The 15,354-nt window shown below is 34.6% G+C and overlaps 1 protein-coding gene across 2 annotated transcripts in view; it reads right to left on the bottom strand.

Annotated features, from left to right (window-relative positions):
* Positions 1 to 594: 594 nt before the first annotated feature.
* The window catches only part of LOC115874644 (titin-like), a 232,170-nt gene continuing 217,410 nt past the window's right edge, over positions 595 to 15,354 (bottom strand). For both annotated transcript variants that reach the window (XM_030889851.1, XM_030889853.1), the window contains 7 exons: positions 13,736 to 13,929; positions 10,424 to 10,765; positions 8,194 to 8,413; positions 6,728 to 8,130; positions 6,502 to 6,667; positions 6,254 to 6,422; positions 595 to 3,421 (listed from right to left, as the gene is read on the bottom strand). In XM_030889851.1, coding sequence (XP_030745711.1) covers positions 3,235 to 3,421; positions 6,254 to 6,422; positions 6,502 to 6,667; positions 6,728 to 8,130; positions 8,194 to 8,413; positions 10,424 to 10,765; positions 13,736 to 13,929 — 2,681 coding nt within the window. In that variant the 3' untranslated portion in view covers positions 595 to 3,234. The remainder of the gene's footprint in view (positions 3,422 to 6,253; positions 6,423 to 6,501; positions 6,668 to 6,727; positions 8,131 to 8,193; positions 8,414 to 10,423; positions 10,766 to 13,735; positions 13,930 to 15,354) is intronic.

The raw sequence follows: 15,354 nt of genomic DNA, 5'->3' as shown, positions 1-15,354 counted from the left end.
ATTACTTTTTGAGGAATTTATAGAAGTAGGAATTTTCACTAAAGAGCAAGATCACGCACAAAATCATAATTTTTGTCGATTTTTACTGACAGTTCGATAAGCAAAACGATCCTTTAAGGCAACCGTTTTCAAAGCGCTCAGCGCAATCAGTAAAGACGCTAAGCGCGTCAGACGAGAATACCGAAGTCGTTAATCAAGTGCGCGATCAGCGAAAATTAACGTCATATACGCTCAGCGTCTAAAAGCGCTTAGCGTTTTCAAAGTTACAGAATACGGGCCCCGAGATTACGCTCACGGATCAGTGGAATATTCAATCATAAGCAAGGGGCGGTCCCAGTGCACTCATGTCATTGATGCGTGGTATGCATCTTTAGATGTGGGAACTCAAGGTGATTGTGCCATAACCTCAATACCGACAGTAGTAAATAAAATATAAACTGCCTCTCTCTCTATGGATGTTGTTTCTGTTTTTAATATTTAAAGGTTTGCGAAAAGTAGACATATTTACAACCAATTGGTAAGTTCTGACAATAAAAAGACATGAAAAAGGGTTGTAAATATTTCTCCTGAGGATGATCATTTAAATAAAACGAATTTTTTGGTTTGTTTTATATTTATTTTGTAAACAGAGCAGAATAACTTACAAAAATAACCAAGATTGCATACTAAAATTAGATTTAAACATAATAAATTAATAAAAATAACTTTGGCTACAATTTAAAATTAACATTTATAGCTCGCTATGAGCCATAGGGAATATATTACTCTATCGATTGAATAATTATTTATTTTTCGCTTAATACTTACAAACTAAAAAAAGGCAAAACAAAAACAATATGATTAATAATAAACAATCTACCAATTACAGGATGTCCTTTACAGGGTGCCTGTTAAAACACAATATTTTTTTTCGGTTACAAGTTTATTAAATTGGTTAATATTTACTTTTAGTGTGTGTTTCAGTGAAGTTCGTTATCACTTTCACTGTTTTTTTTTTGTTAAAATATGCGGGCAGTAATACTTGTCATTTTATCCATATATTAATAAATATATACAGGATGATTTAAGTATACTTTTGAGATTGTTTTGTGATTTTTCAATTTCCAGAGAGCTTTTAAATCACTGTAGAACATTCAATATAAAATTGTCATATTTTAAAAACCACTCATAGATTATGTTGTCCCGCATATTTTGTAACAACATTGAAGTAAAAATCAAACTCGACCAACTATTTTATACTTCAGTTTTTTCGAAAAATTGACATTATTTTCCTATTTAATAGACACCCTGTAAAACATAAGTTGTGACCAATGAATCGATAATTTTGATTTTAGGATATACTTTCTTGTTAAATGCACCTTCAAAATAATGCTTCTTGGTAAAATTTACGTAGCAAAATACTTACAAAAAAATACTATATTTGACACAAAATATTTGTTTTTTAAATTTTAACTAATAAATCATAACACTACTTTGAAATTGTTACTTGTGTAATGTCAGTAGGGCGCTGGATTTTTTAATGTGATCTTTAATTTTATCGCTGGTCCAAATTTAAAAATATATCTAATAAAGTAAAATAAATAGGGTCTTAAAATTTCGATACATAACTATAATAACATATACACTCTCAAAATTCAAATGAATTATTTTTTTATGTGATGATAAAATTTTCTATTCAAAATCCAGTAAAAGTTTTATCTTGAATTGTTCACCCTGTATATTATTGTGATTTTAAAAATTGGTCTAAGAACACTCGTTTTGTACATAAAAATAAACTATAAAATGTCGACTAGAAGACTCAAATAACAAAAATTGTATATTGTGTATAAACAGTTAAAAAATGTTTTAAAAATCAAAAATACTATAGTCAGAGAATAAGTTATTCTGTGCTATAGTTGTGCAAAAAATATAGTTAAAAACAATTCTAACAAACAAATTCATAGCAAAGACACAAACATTACAAACATATAAACTTTAGGGAGGTATATACAGGATGTGCCAAAAAGTTTCCAACAAATGGGAAAGTAGTAAACGATTTATTTACTAAAAGTTTATGTGGAATTACTTCAACATAAAAAAGTAATTTTTAATATATGTCATGTGACAACTGTCACGGGGGTAAAGATCATCTTTAATGTTGCAAGAAGTGGGGTTAGGTTTTCAAACAACTTATCTTAAGGGATATAAGGGGAGGATATTTCGACCCTAGGAACACGTCTATGGTTTTTTCCCCAAAAAAAACAAAGATGTTGAAAATCGTAGTTTCTTATAAATTTTCGTGTATATTTTAGAAAACTTTTTAGAGCTATCACGTTACGTTTTTACTCTATGGTATTACAACACTAAAAGGCATGCAAATACAGAAGACGGTGGCTCTCAATTTTTTTTTAAATATATCAACTTGAATAACTCTGTTATTTTGGACTTATTTGAAAAACGATGAAGAGAAAATATGTTTCTTTCATAGAGATTTACCAGTCCACTTATTTAAGACTGACCCTGTATAGTCAAATAAAGGAATAATAAAACTTTTTCTCATTTGTTCAGATCTTTTTGGCACCATACAACAAACCAATTTTAAATCCTTTTAATATACAAGGTGATTAATTTATTTTTACTCAATGCCCTCTCCTGGACATAAAAATTGTGCAATATTTCCACTAATACTGATTCACCAATTAGTTTTATCTTTTTTTTTTCCTTATTTTTGATTAGTCATTGTGTATAAAAGTTTATTTAAATGCCGCTTAAATGATATATCTGCCGCCAAATTGACTCTATTATTATATCGTAATAAGTTATTTATTAAAAAGTTTTTTATTTTATTTAAGATGACACTTACGGAGAACACGACTACAACTCTAAAAGCACACACCATTTATACCAGCATCTAACCGCTATTATAAATATACTTTTTTGTTTTTAAATATTTAAATATATAATCAACTCTAATATTTCTATACATATGTTAAATATATCTTCTATACAAATTGTAAGGTCCCTATTTTTCTGCTTCTTTTTAATCTTAAATCTTGTTAAGTATGAAAAAGTCTATTGCTTGATGAGTTATTTCGGATTGAGTCTGGGAGAGAAAAAAAACAGGGTTCTATAAAAGCGAACAAGCCACGTCGATAGGTGGCGTTGATGAGATTAAAATAATGCAACAAGTTGTGTAAAAAGTAGGATGTATAAATGTAAAAAATAACGAGTCCTATGCATAAGTTGTTACAAAGTTTATGCAGGGTTTTTCATGATCCGCTTTTGTCGGAAGTCATAGACCTTGCGACAGAAAAACACCATTTCGGGGGAAATGTTGCTACTGGGGGGTTGTTTGTTGATCCTAGGATAAGCTTCGGGGAGGGGGATGCATCGAGATTCATCTTCCAACCCTTCTTCTAACCTCTTAAAGTGTTTCTTGTACCTAGGAGAGAATAAGAAATTAGATAATATTAACATATAGCTTTATATAACTAGAAAAAAAATGTTTCTGGTTAAAGATTTTCATTCCAATTTTTTGAAGTAAAACTTCTTTACGCGCGCTCGGACAGTCAAAACTTAGAAAAAATGGTCTGATCTAAATGAAATTTAGTATGTCGATAGATTTGGCCAACGCCAACTTGACCGTGTAGGACACGTGTTACTGTGACAGTTAGTTTTGACGTAAGAAACGTCAAAAATTGATGTCCGATCCCGACCAAATTTGGTGGGTTTACATCTTCATCAGGGTGGGACTAAGGATTTGATATTGAAGAAAAATGTGGGTCGATTTCGCCATAATTGGGGGGAGTCACAGGATGACCTCGATGTTTCGAACCGATGCCTCTAAATGGACTAAATCATCAGGATTTTTCTCAATTATGGGTCGATTGGAACCAAACTCGGCACGTGGATAGAGGTACCCGAATGGAGTCCTCAGACGGTCATTTTAATACAAATTTTGTGAAAGTGAATCAAATTATTTAGTAATTTTTAATTTATTACTTTTTTAACATTTCAAACATGTCCGTCAAATCCTTCAATTTAATAGCTGTTAGTAAGAACTTTCACTTCAAATACATTATCCATCATCCGCCATTACTCGCTGACGAGTATTTGACACGCATCAGAAGATGGTCACGCAAGGCGTTTTCTTTCATGAGCTTTTCTGTGACTGAAAAGCCAGATACGTGATGCTATCTGTCTACCGCACTCCGGACATTCAAAAATCTCATTTTTGTTGCCTCTTTACTTTTTGGTTGTTGCTGTTAACTGAGTACAATTCTTCTCCGTTCCGTTCTATTATGAGCTGTTTCTTCCCACTCATTCTGCCGGTTAATCCCCTTTAAGTTTCCGTGGAAAATATCTTTGTACCTTTTGAGTTGTCCACCCGGCCTCCTCTTACCGTCTACAAGCTCACCGTAAAGCAGAGATTTTGGTATGCGATTTTCTTGCATTCTGCATACGTGACCAGCCCATAGAGTATTGAAGTCATGATTACAAAGTCCTGCTTAAGATTAAGCAGGACTTTGTAATCATGACTTCAATACTCTAGCAGTTAGCTTTTTCAAGGACCGATATGTTTGAGACACGATGGAACCATTTCATTCTTAAGAGTTCACTTCAAATATGCGCACACAGTTTTTTTACACATAATTTTTTTTAATGTCATAGTTCATATTTCTTAGATTAGTCCATTTACTATTAAATAATGTAAAATACTATAATTATAAACGGAATTAACCATTTTAGAACAAGCAAAAATTTTTAAGTGCTATTTTTTTAACCATGCATATAGTTTACAAAATAAATTGGAGGGAAAATTTGAAACCAGAAACCTATAGTGCTATTTCGGAATGCTAGACCACCTTGAATAAAATTATACAAAAACACAGTATAATAAACTTTTAGTAAATGCACAATAATATTATGAAGTGAATACGAATATAAATAGTAAAAATCGTATTATGAAAGATTTAACAATTTTGAAGCAACACAATGAGGAGAGAGAACTTACCTTAAAAAAATAAATTAAGTTTTCTTTAAACAAAATACAAGAAGCAAAACTTTTTTTTTGATTTTTTTCTCGTATTTTGTTTATTTATATGAACCTTTGAATAAGAAGACTAAGGATGGAGCATAATGCTATCCATGTATTCATGCATGGTGGGCGGAAAAAGGACTCTAGGGTGGGGATCCTTGACAGTTCTGTTTAACGATTCATTTGACACATTTGAATTTGATTTGAAATTTTGTGGATTTGTCAGTCTTTACAGAGCTTATTTTATGTTATTTATTATTTATTCTACTACTGATAGTTGTATAAAGGTAGTAAATCTAGATGGAAATTGTGGCAGAACTTAAATTAACAGTGACACTATCGCGATTTATCGAAAAATACTCTACAATAGTTGGTTGTGTAGCGTGCGGTAGATCTCGGCAAAAATCGAGTAAAATAATGGAACAACTTTTCGCTAGTAAGTGACTATATAATATACATACGTGTAGTAAACCGATCATTTATGAAATTCATTTAAATTAACTAATTATATATTTTTTCTTGCATTTTTGCTTTTATTTACTACTTGTCAAAGAATTTAGATACGTCAATTTGACTTACCTGCTTCAGTAGCGTATCGGATGTTTATGGTTATAAATAATTATTATAACTATTAATATAGATTAGATATTATAATCTATTTTTATTAGAATTTTATATTTTTATAACAATTTTAATAACTACCAACATTTACTCACAACGTAAAATAATAAAAAAATTGTTGAGTCTACCCCACATCATAGTTTTACATTTTTTAAATAAAATTAGAACTGCACTGATAAACCGGAATTTAAGTCGGCCATATTTGAGGCCTATCGGGGTGGACCTAATATTTTTGATATGCTCCTTCCTTAGTCTTCTTATTCAAAGATATAAACCCTACCAAGCCTTCAGCTCCATCTATGGTAACGTAGATGAAGCAAGCATATAAGTTTTCTTTATTAGAAATTGTGGTGAAGTGAAAAAATGGACGCGTGTTTTTTAATTTTTTCCTAGTTCAATTATTTCGAAAGTTACAAGAGTTTTTGTTTTTTATATTTAGATATACTGAGCGTGGCGTGACGCCATACACCACGGTTGAGCATTTTTTTCGAAACTATCAAAATATTCAAAGTATGAAAATTTTCCATTGTCTATGAAAATTAATAATTTTTTTTAGGTAAGTTCCCCGTTGAGAAAAAAACTATACACAGATTGTCCTTAAGGATAACCACCCACCTGCAATACTCATTAAATGTCAAAACGTAGCATTTGTCATCAATACACGCCACAGAATTTGAATCTTTATGCCTAGATGCGAACACTTCGTCAGGTTGATCCACTGGCAATCTTCCCTGTTCAGTGTGTTCGGGCCTATAGTACCAGAGTAACGACATCATCATTTCGCCTGTAACATGAAATAAGTTGCTTTCTTTTGATTCTTAAAGTAATTATGTATATGATATTTTGTTATTGAATCAACTTACCATCATCCGGATTCTCCCACAGCGCTGCGATTTTGGCAACATAAGGAAGATCGTTTTTTCTTGGTCCGGCTTTTAACAAAACGCAGTCTCCAGGCATAATGAGGTCACCTTCATCCTCATGTTTCATTGCGGGGTAACATTTCCTAACAACGGTAGTTTCGTCGCTCTGTAATATAAAGAGAACAAATAAATTTTCGGAATATATTTTCGAAATTTTGTTGCTTACATTAGTGAACACTCTGCCGTCGTATGGTTTTCCCTCCCAAGTCCACCCGTTCGACCATTTTGGCAAATTCAAGGACTTTCTACCCCTTACTGTTTCTGGTACATCATCTTTACCCTTTGTCGCCGTTTTTCGTCTTATCGTCCCAATTTTCTTACATTCCGATTTGGCTTGCTTTATTTTGCTAACAGCCTTTTTAACATCTTTCTCCTTTACTTCCACCTCCGCCTTGCTGTATTCACTGACCACTTCTTCTATGGTTTTGTCGATATTATTCTTCGCTATGAGATTATCCAAAACTTTAACGGCTGTTTTGATAATCGGTATGTTCTTCAAACCCTTCTTTTTACTACTCTCCTTTTTGTTAGTTTTTTGAGTTAACCCGTTGTTTTCTGTTAAAGGCATTTTGCTGTTCACTTTTATCCTCCGGTTATTAGTTTGTTCTTTGGAGGCATTCAGTTTTTTCTTCATCGACGTTTTTTGTTTAGTTTTCGGAATTCTAACTTTGTTGGCTTCCTTGCTGACTAGCTTTCTCTTGCCGTTACTGATTTTAAAGCAGTTGGTGTGTTTCTTAATGTAGTCCTTGTACGAACTCATCTTTTTCTTCTTTTCTAGAATCACTTCAGGTACTTGATCCTTTGTCATGGATTGCTTTCGCTTCATGTTTTTCACTTTTACGTTTTCGGCAACTGTGGCTATACATGGAGGTAGAGGTTCTTCAAGTGTTGGAGTTTCAGTTAAAGGAGTTACTGTAGGTGATTCTTCTATAAAATCCGATTTCGCAGAGGGAATTTCTGTAGGTCCGATAACTGTTTCCGTCACTTCAGGAGTTTGACTCAACTTAACTTCCTGCACCAAGTCCTGACATTCCTCGTTGGTACACGTTGTGGTCTGACAAGCTTCTGGTATTTGTGCAACTCCTTTATCGTTTTCCTTTACATTCTCCTCCTCTTTCTTATGCAGTTCTTCTTTGTCTTTCGGGCTTTCTATTTCCCTCTTTACGTAGTCCTGTTTCGGGTTGCACATCAGCAGCATGGTACTCTGCATGTTGCTTCGTACCATCGCTTTTCCCACCCGAGCCTTTCGCTTCTGTTCCACCTTGCACTCTGTCGCTTCAGGCGACTGGGACTCTTGTTTCGGAGCGGCAACGGGTGGCGGGTGGTAACTGGCCCCAGCGGGCGACGGCGGTGGAGGCATGCCGCCGGGAGGCATCCCCGCCGACCCTCGGGCCGGGCTGGGCGGTCCAGTGGCGCTGGCTGGTTCCAATGGTAGAGCTAAGGCAACTGGAGGTAAAGGCATCGCGTCTTTGGAGATGTTAGACCTCTTACTCTCACCAGTAAGAGGCCCAGTATGTCCGTTTTTTGGACAGGTATTCAGTGGACAGGGGCAAGGTTGATATGTAGCGTCTACAAATAGAAACATCAAAATTTAGTTGATACTAAAAGAATGAAAATAAATGAAAATCTTACTTATGTAGGAGATGGGTCGTGTTGGTGAATGCGAATAGCACGTTGGAAGCCCGTAGGTGGGAGGGTAGTAGTGAGGGGGAGGTGGTTGATACGTTTCCACGAGGGTAGGTGGCGCTGGGGGCGGCGGGTACGTGTCCATTCTCGTGGGTGGTGGAGGGGGACCGGCTGACGGCGCCGAGGTATAAGATCCATTGGAGGAGACCGGTGATGCTGTTACTACCTGCGGAATTAAAGCGACACCATTTTTTACAAGGGTTAATAATGCTACTACTTTACAAATGGAAATGGAAATATGACAAAGTCCCTAAATATACTAACTAATAATAATACGTTATGAATACATTTAGGAACATCAATTAAGCTGAGAGCCTATAACTTTTACAATTGTTTTTTGATTTTGGTGAAAATTCTGTTTTTTCTTAAAATAAACTGCTTGCTTGATCATGAGTATACAGGAAAAAATAAATATACTTTTTTATTTTTAAAATATTAAAACACTGTAGAAGAATTGAGCGATAATTGGCATTGTCTGCGTTTTGCGAGAAGATTTTTAAAGAATGTGTTTCAAAATCAATATATTTTTTATAATATAAGAAGTTATAGGGCTGTCTATCCAACTAAAATTATCTCTGTACGGAATTTATTGTCGGATATCTATTAATGATATTAATATAAACATTTATCTGGAACAGTAATAGTAAATGGAGAACGGTAATAGTAATAATATAATATCGCAAAGGAAGAATCCATTGAAAACGAAGCTAGTTTTTGACGTTTATTTATACCTTTGTATATAAAAATTTTTGCTTTGTACCTATACAGTATGTTCCCGGATTACTGTAGCTACAAGAGGAAAAACTTCTTTATTGACATTTTGAGAAAAATGTATTCTTCATAAAAATTTTTGCTTTTTTGCCAACTAAAATCCTCTTTATACTTTTCGAAATTTCCATACCGTTTGAGAGAAAAGTAAGAAAAACATGAAAATAGTATTGAATTTTTCAAGTCCTAAAAATCAAAAGACACATTTTTATGGTAATATCAATTCAATTTAATTCTTTGATAGATAGTTATTATTAACAGTTATTAATTTTGATTAATGTCATATTCTTTGCTGTTGTTAAAGTATCACATTTTCCGATAACTCATCACCCTTTCCGTAGCATTAAACTAAATAAATTTTGTGCTTCTTTATCATTCTAAAATAAAAAATATTACGTTACTTAAAATGCTATGAATAAGAATCTATCAAAGAATGAAAACGAAGTTATATTACCATACAAAAGCGTTTTATTTTTGGGACTTTCAACCACATTTTCATGTTTTTCTTATTTTTCTTTGAAACGGTATGAAAATTTGGAAAATTATAACCGGGATAAACATTTTGCTAGAAAAATGCATTTTTCTCAAAATGTCAATAATAAAAAAAGTTTTTCCTCTTGAAAAGACAATCCGTGGACATACTGTAGATCATACCAAATAAACTTTTAGTCACGTGATTAAGCTTGACGGGAACAGCGTTGTCCACTTTTACATAATATTTTCTTTTAATCAAAATATTTTAAGAAATAAAAATAAATTAATTATACATAAATATAAAAACAATTATTATTTACATCAACAAAACTCACCTCCTTAACAACACTTAAGGGACATAAAAGGCCATTACTACCACCGCTTTCCCGTTCAAAATATTCTAATAAAGATTCCGATGAGTTTTTTACAACGGCTATTAAGCTTCTATCTTGTACACTTCGCACTAAAAGAGGTTCTAAAAAGAACAATGTTCAATTGCAAGGTCTGGTAGTAAAAATGTTTAAGCTTAAAGTATCACAAGGTGATTCATTTAAACCAATAACTCATAATACAAAACTAAAGTGTCAGAACGAATGACAATGTCGGGAAACAAATAAATAAATGTGGCAACTTGACATTTTTTACAGCAGAGTTACCACCCAATCACCAGCTGGAAATTTAAATTACAGTTAGTCAGCCTAGAGCCGAATATGTTCATGGTTGGCGACAATGAATTTAAAAATCTCGCACTCGATTACGTAACTAAAAGTTTAATTGGTATCGCTTATAGCTACAGTTTTATTCCTAGCTACAGTCTTTCTAGAGAAATATAGAAATATTTCGACAGAAGACATTACGTATTTTTTTCGTTGGATAGACCTATTTACTTAAATATATGATGATATTGATAAAAAGCAAAGCATCGGGGATTTACCTGTTGACTAGGTTGTGCTGACGGGCCGCCAGGTGGAGAATAGATGTCTCCCCCGTGCGGAGGGTAGTACGAGTACCTGTGGTAGGCTGTGCTAGGTGGTGGAGGGGGGTACTTCGGATGACGCACGTAGGATCCGGCAGGTGGAGCTGCCGAATAACACATCTCATGGTGGCCGTACGGCGGAGTGGGAGGTGGAGGTGTTGGGTAGTGGTACTGCGAAGGATAGGGATAAGGAGAGTACTGCGAGTACTGGTGGTATCGGTAGGGCGCCGGCGCTGGCGGCTGGTGGCTCGCTGAAGGCGGCGGCTCCTTGGTGCCGGCGGTAACAGAAGTTATTATCACCTAGAAAAAAAGAGACGTCTTAAATGGGTATTTATATCCATAGGCAATATAATGCCTAGAGTCGGTACTGTCGGAAAGAGAAAAAAAGTATTTATAAAAGTGAACACTGGTTATGTGGTTATAAGGGCCTTAATAAACTTTTTTGTTGGTCTTGTCTACTAATTTATCTAACAGATACGTTCGGATAACAGCCTTGTTTTTCACCTAAATTTAGTTCTTTTTTAAATTGTTTTGATTATTTTTTTAATCTGTTACATTTTTTGTTTATTTTATTTTTGTAACTTCGAAATTAAAGACTTTATTAAAAAACAATGTGTGCACGACATGCGCATATTTGAAGTGAAACTTCTTACTATCAACACTAACAGCTATTAAATTGAAGGATATATATTTTTAACATAATAAAACCGTATACTATTCTAGCTTTATAATTTTATGTTTTTTTAATTTTTATTAAAAAAAGATAATTCTATCACTCGGCCGGATAGCCTTGGCAGCTGTGGCCATTAAACCAAAATATTACTACCATCTATATCTCTGACTACTATTAACCAACAATTTGTTCTGTGTGATCTGTGGTCTATTTTTGTTTATTGTTCATTATTTATAGTAATTTACAGTAATTTTATTAACTGACTCTAAATTTTAATTCTGAGCTGGCAAATGAGCTAGATGCTGAACCTAGACCGTTATTCAGAAGCTACAAACCTGTCAATAAAAATATGAATGGAAATTTACTTCCTAGCACACAACCAGTGGATATGGATATACATCAAGGTTGATACAGTATCAAGTTTGATATAGTGATTTTCTTAGCCGCGTATGGCACATATCGTTACCCTGTGTCGCCACAAACTTATTTTTCATCGGGGTAGATTATCACAAGGTAGCCGAGTTAAATTGTTTTATAAAAGGTAGATCTATCCCGAATGGGGTGGTTGTGGCAACACTGCTGTAACTACTTTTCCTCTCGCTAGCTCGTGCGTCACGACCGTCATTCAAGGCCGTGACATTATGTCAACCAATATACAAAATTATGTAGTTTTAATAATGCGTCAAAATTAGGTTTATATCTAAATTGTTTTCCAAAGTCATGAAATAAACTGAATCACGGCCTTGAATTTTTACTGGCGTAAAGAAGTTTCACTTCAAAAAGAAAAATATGTTAGTAAATGTTAATTGCAGTTACTTATTACATTCCCTTGTATTGACGCCACGCTACGCCTCTGCTACGTATATTTGCTTTTTAATAAATGTTTAATAACCGTCGAGAAGCCTAATAACCATAGCTAATAATATATTAAGACTTACTCTGGCTCGCACCATCTTCGATAATACCTAATAACTTTTATAGTCCCTTTTCACCTTAATGAAATGAAAAACATTTCAGAGAACCAACCCACAATAATTGAAATTTGTTCATAGAATCGCATAAAATTTAACAGTAACAATCAGTCTAAGTACACTTTGAGAGCATCGAATACATCAACACAACAAACGACCGCTGAGAAAAAAGCACGTTTAACTGACGTAGTTTTACCGACAATAATAAAAACCTTTTTTCGATTTCTATCGTCTCTACGTTCCGCTCTCGACGGTACCGGCTCGAAAACTGACGTAAATACGACAGCTATGCAGTAGAAATGCCTTTTTAAACGTTTGGAACCGTTTTGGATTGTTCGAGGACGTCGGGCAGACGCGCCGGCTCCGCGGCTCGAAGGACCAACAGCTGATTCTTTGAAAAGAAGGCCCCGGACGACCCTTTTTCTCTTTAATTTTATTGTCTCGGGTGGTATTTACTCGATTCGGAGACGGAACCGGATGATTTAGGACGATAACTTGTTGGGACAAGCTTTAAAATTCGCCTTTTTCGAAGTCTTACCACCGTACATAAAACTTAACATACGTACTTAACTTTTATGTACGGTGGTCTTACGTTATTCGTTTAAAATGAAAATCGGCCAGCTCTTAGTTATTCCGTCACGTCGCCCTCAACTCGATAGTTCAACTTTTATGGATCCATGCTGGACACGATTCAATTGAACAAACGGTATTGTAAGCAATGAATCAATTCTCACAACTCTTTTAATGAACGAGCAACGAGTTGTAGAAACGAACGAGTCGCATTGTGATCCGATGCAATACTTACGACTCGTTCGTTCAAATTTTATGGATCCATGCTGGCCACGATTCACTTGAACGAATCGTATTGTAAACAATTAATCAATTCTCACGACTCTTTGAATTCTCACGAAGCTTTTTTACGACTCGTTTGTTATTTTATGGATCCATGCGGTCCACGATTTAAATGAACGAACCATATTGTAAGCAATGAATCAATTCCCACGACTCTTTGAACAAACGAACCGTAGAAACGAACGAGTCGCATTGTGATCCGATTTAATTCTCACGCCTCATTCGTTCAAATTTTATGGATCCATGCTGGCCAAGATTCAATTGAACGAACCGTATTGTAAGCAATGAATCAATTCTCACAACTCTTTGAACGAACGAACCGTAGAAACGAACGAGTCGCATTGCGATCCGATTCAATTCTCACGACTCTCTCTCGTACGATTCGTTCAAATTTTATGAATACGTGCTGGCTACGATTCAATTGAACGAACATTAAGCAAGAAATTGAACGTATTGTAAGCAGTGAATCAATTCTTATATACGAGTCTTTCAACGAACGAGTCGTGGAAACGAAGGAGTTGTAGAAACGAACGAGTCGCATTATGATCCAATTCAATTCTTACGACCTTTTTTACGATTCGTTCGTTCATATTTTATGGATCCATGCTGGCCACGATTCAACTGAACGAACCCTATTCTAAGCGGTGAATCGAATCTCAAGATTCATTTTTAATACTAGTTCATATGAACGAATCGTTCAATCTTTAGACACCTTTACGGCTGAGTGTTTAGGAGAATAAAAAGTGTGTTTAGGAGAATAAAAATAGTAGGTACCTCATTATCGGATGAATCGCCGTTGTTTGAACTGGGAGCAGGTGGTGGTGGGGCCTGGTGCACCGATGACGTCACCGAGGAAGGTGATGTGTCAGACAGGGGCACACTCTTGGTCAGGGGCGGAGGTTGTGGGCCTGGAGGCTGGGCGTGCCCGTGGGGCACCGTAATCAACGGTCCGGCAGGCTGATAGTATCCTGAAACCATCAAAAGAAGAAAATTATTATATGATCCTGGATACCCTATCTTCCTGGCCCGTATTTTAGCATGCGACAGAGATAAATATAAATGACCGGTTGACAGAGACAAAATAAAAAGCGGCATACCAAATCTGTATACAGTGTCGTGTTACCACCTTTTTGTGTTTAAAGTGTTCCTAAATACTGTACTGCATATTGTTCTATTTATATATTATATGATATTATGTCATTCAACTTCTGTTTAAATGAACAGAAACACATGAAAGTATTTAGGAATTAGGTACATAAAGGGAAATTAAAACAAACAAAACAAATTTTGGTTGCACGTCATCAATGACACCATGCGTCGCCTTATGGAGTTTGCTGGTGGTCGTATTATGATGTGCAACCAAAGTTATTTTAATTTCCCCATAGGTACCTAATTCCTAAATACTTCCGTGTGTAATATTTTCGTGCATAACTGTCAATAAACAAAGAGTTTGTTTATATTGTTGTATATGTTGGGTCGAAACAAATCAATGTAAAAGCGAAATCAACTGGAATTTAAGGTGGTAGCGTAGCTGTAAAAAATGTCAAGTTGCCATAATATTTATTTCCTGACATTGTCATTCGTTTTGACACTTTAGTTTTGTATTACGAGTTTTTGGTTTAAATGAATTGTGTTGCGATACTTTAAGCTTAAAATTTTTTACTCTCGGACCCTGCAGTCGAACATTGTCCTTTTTAGAATCTGGCTTAATAGCCGTTGCAAAATATTCATCACAACCTCATGCCCCGTAAGTGCTGTTACGAAGGTGAGTTTTGTTGATGTATATAATAACTGTTTATATATTTATAATTATTTTATTTTTGTTTTCTAACATATTTTGATTAAAAGAAAATATGTAAAAGTGGGCAACGCTGTGCCGGTCAAGCTTAATCACGTAACTAAAATTTTATTCGGTATAACCATATGGTTAGTTTGTCTTTTATAATACATGTCTTTATTGTCTACGAGAAAAATATTTAAAACAGAACAACAAAACACTGTATCACTAATAAAAAATAGTCCATGTTAAAAATTTCTATTCAGTGAACTTACGTAAAATGATATTCTTAACACTTACAAAAGCACAATGAAGCTTAAAGCTGTTTACGTGGAAACTTCATGGTATTTAAAGTCTAGCTTGCTCTATCGCACGTATTTACTTACGTATGCATAACAAACAGTTTGTAGTTAATATGTAGAGCGAAATTTTCCTTCTAGCGGATGCACGTTTCCATTAAGCGACCTAAGAAGATATTTTAATAAGCGTAAAGAGCCAAGTCAGAAATTAAGTTAAATTAACTCAGTTCATAAGGAAAAGTTCTGCAATAATTAGACTAGGCATACTAGAGTCTAATTTTTCTCTTCTATTCTAATTATAGTATGGACCAAAATTC

Source organism: Sitophilus oryzae, unplaced genomic scaffold (genome assembly GCF_002938485.1).
Source record: "Sitophilus oryzae breed Bouriz unplaced genomic scaffold, Soryzae_2.0 scaffold_1297_pilon_pilon, whole genome shotgun sequence".
NCBI classification, from domain to species: Eukaryota; Metazoa; Arthropoda; class Insecta; order Coleoptera; family Curculionidae; genus Sitophilus; species Sitophilus oryzae.
This window is presented reverse-complemented; position numbering and strand designations above follow the sequence as displayed.